This window comes from Echinococcus granulosus, assembly GCF_000524195.1.
Source record: "Echinococcus granulosus chromosome Unknown EG_S00354, whole genome shotgun sequence".
Taxonomy (NCBI): domain Eukaryota; kingdom Metazoa; phylum Platyhelminthes; class Cestoda; order Cyclophyllidea; family Taeniidae; genus Echinococcus; species Echinococcus granulosus.
Genome location: NW_020170734.1, coordinates 12,186 through 14,531, shown reverse-complemented (window position 1 = coordinate 14,531; position 2,346 = coordinate 12,186). Strand labels below are relative to the sequence as shown.

At 38.9% G+C, this 2,346-nt stretch overlaps 1 protein-coding gene across 1 annotated transcript in view; it reads left to right on the top strand. All coding sequences in view use genetic code 11, as the record gives it.

Annotated features, from left to right (window-relative positions):
- Nucleotides 1–39: 39 nt before the first annotated feature.
- Nucleotides 40–2,346, top strand: part of EGR_11062 (Gastrula zinc finger protein) — a gene marked incomplete at both ends in the record, with an annotated part of 8,030 nt that continues 5,723 nt past the window's right edge. The window contains 3 exons of the mRNA XM_024500311.1: nucleotides 40–49; nucleotides 148–234; nucleotides 1,099–1,229. Coding sequence (XP_024345276.1) covers nucleotides 40–49; nucleotides 148–234; nucleotides 1,099–1,229 — 228 coding nt within the window. The remainder of the gene's footprint in view (nucleotides 50–147; nucleotides 235–1,098; nucleotides 1,230–2,346) is intronic.

The window sequence follows — 2,346 nt, the reverse complement described above, 5'->3', positions numbered from 1 at the left end:
ACTATTCAAACCAATTAAACAGACACATTTCTTTGGTCCATGAGGGTAAGTTAATTAATTTTGTTATGGTAGACTTGATCAACATATAAGTACGCATTTTCTGCTGTACTAAAACACTGCATTTTATTACGTTAACATAACCCTTAGAGGAGAGACCGTTCACGTGCGAGAATCGTGGAGAATCCTTCATGCAGCGATGTAATTTAAACACGCACATTTCTGCGGCTCATGAGAGTGAGTGGAGTGATTTGTAACTACCTATCTCAATCTACTTTCAGAAACCTATCTCTTATTGTTTAGTTGCAGTTCGCCTTGTATTTCTTTACACTGCTTTTGGGAACGAAGCCATTTACTTGCCAGAAGTGTGGTAAAGCCTTCACCCGTCGAACGCGTTTAAACGCACACATTTCCGTGGTTCATACAAGTAGGTTTATTAATTTTAGTATGATTGCCTTGATCACCACTTAAATGCACATTTCTGATTTGCAAATGCATTTTGCTTTTTACCACTTTTATGTTGCCTTTAGAGGAGAGACGATTCACGTGCGAGATTTGCGGTAACTGCTTCACGCAGCGATGTAATTTAAGCACACACATATCTGAAGTTCATGAGAGTGAGTCCAGTGGTGTTTATGTACTTATCTTAATCCACTTCCAGACACTTATATCTTAGTGTTTAGCCACTCCTTACTTCTCTAATTTTACATTGCTTTTAGGGAGGAGGCCATTCATTTGCCAGACGTGCGGTAAAGCCTTCTCCCGTCGAGGCTGTTTAACCACACACATTTCTGCGGTTCATGAGAGTGGGTTAATCATTTCTAATGTGATAGCTTTGATCAGCATATTAATACGCATTTTCTGATTCACAAATACATTTTGCAATTTAATACTTTAATATTGCCTTTAGAGAAGAGACCATTTACGTGCGAGATTTGTGGTGCATCCTTCACGCAATAATGTAATTTAAACGCACACATTTCTGTGGTTCATGAAAGTGAGTAAAGTGATGTGTATGTACATATCCCATGCTACATTCAGATGCTCATGTCTGAATACTTAGCTGCAATTTGCTTTTTATTACTTTTACACAACTTTTAGGAAGGGAGCCGTTCACTTGCCAGATGTGTAGTAAAGCCTTCTCCAGTCGAGCAGGTTTAAACGCACAGATTTCTACGCTTCATAAGAGTGAGTTCACTAATTCTTCAACGATATTCCCAGTCGATTTTTGGGTGCATACTTACTATTATTCAATGGTGTTGCGGATTTTCCTGCTTTGCTCTACCTTTCCAAGGCGGGGACAATGTAAATTCCGGGTTTGATATTAGCACTTGAAGTAACAGAGGGCTTTAAAACACTCATTGCGCTTATTGGAAGTCAGATAAATACTTCCTAAACATCATCCGCAACTACATGTGCACTTTTATTGCTTGCTGTCAAAAAAAATTCATTTTTACGCCTCCCATATTCTTGGACCGTCCGATGAAATTCTAATTCATTACATTCCTGATAAGGTATCGGTTTACATGACCACGCTTTAGTTGTCACCGTGTGGTAGGTATCTTCTATGATCAAATAGATAGATTTTAGCGTTGCTAGAAATTTTACCACTGCCAAGTTAGCAGTGCTTTTTAGAATACTGAATCTTCTCTAGTGAAAATTAAGAATGGACAATTTTTGCAGCATGCGACCAGGGCATATGTTTTCATAACAGCAGTTTATTTGGTCTTTTTCAAGAATGCTGCTAGATTTCTCTTTGTTGCTACTGCTACCATTTTAGTAGTGTCACAGTAATAATTAGTTAGTCGTTTTGCACAAATTGTGGAGTCCACTGTATACTCTGCTACTGACTTCGCGGCATCGGTTCCATTTTTTGCTGTTTGTAGAAGAAATATCCAATTACTATGTGGTGCTCCTTAATGTGCATAGCAAATAAAATGAATTCATTTCGTTTTTGCTTAGATGCAAGTGTAACTTTCCTCAACTAAGTTGTTTTTGTTCCAGAACGAAAGCGCGGATAAGAATATTATTCTTTGGTGCAGATCAAGCAAACTACCGGCATGCATGCCCATGCATTATCAGCTGCGTCATGTCACACAGATCAATTACCTTATGATGGTGATGTCCGTGCTTTCCGCCTATTCTCTGCAAACAAAGGCCAGCTTGCACATCTTTAACCTTGTCTCAAGCAAATCGTTGCATACATAGAGCCTATATGCTTCGTAACACTTTGAAACTTTTTTTACTTAATCAACCCATGCGCCTTAATGGTTGGTTTTGAGTCTTTCCTTGGGGAGTGGCTACCCGTAGCGCAATGTCCTAAATTCCATTTCCTTCGCAGTCTACTTG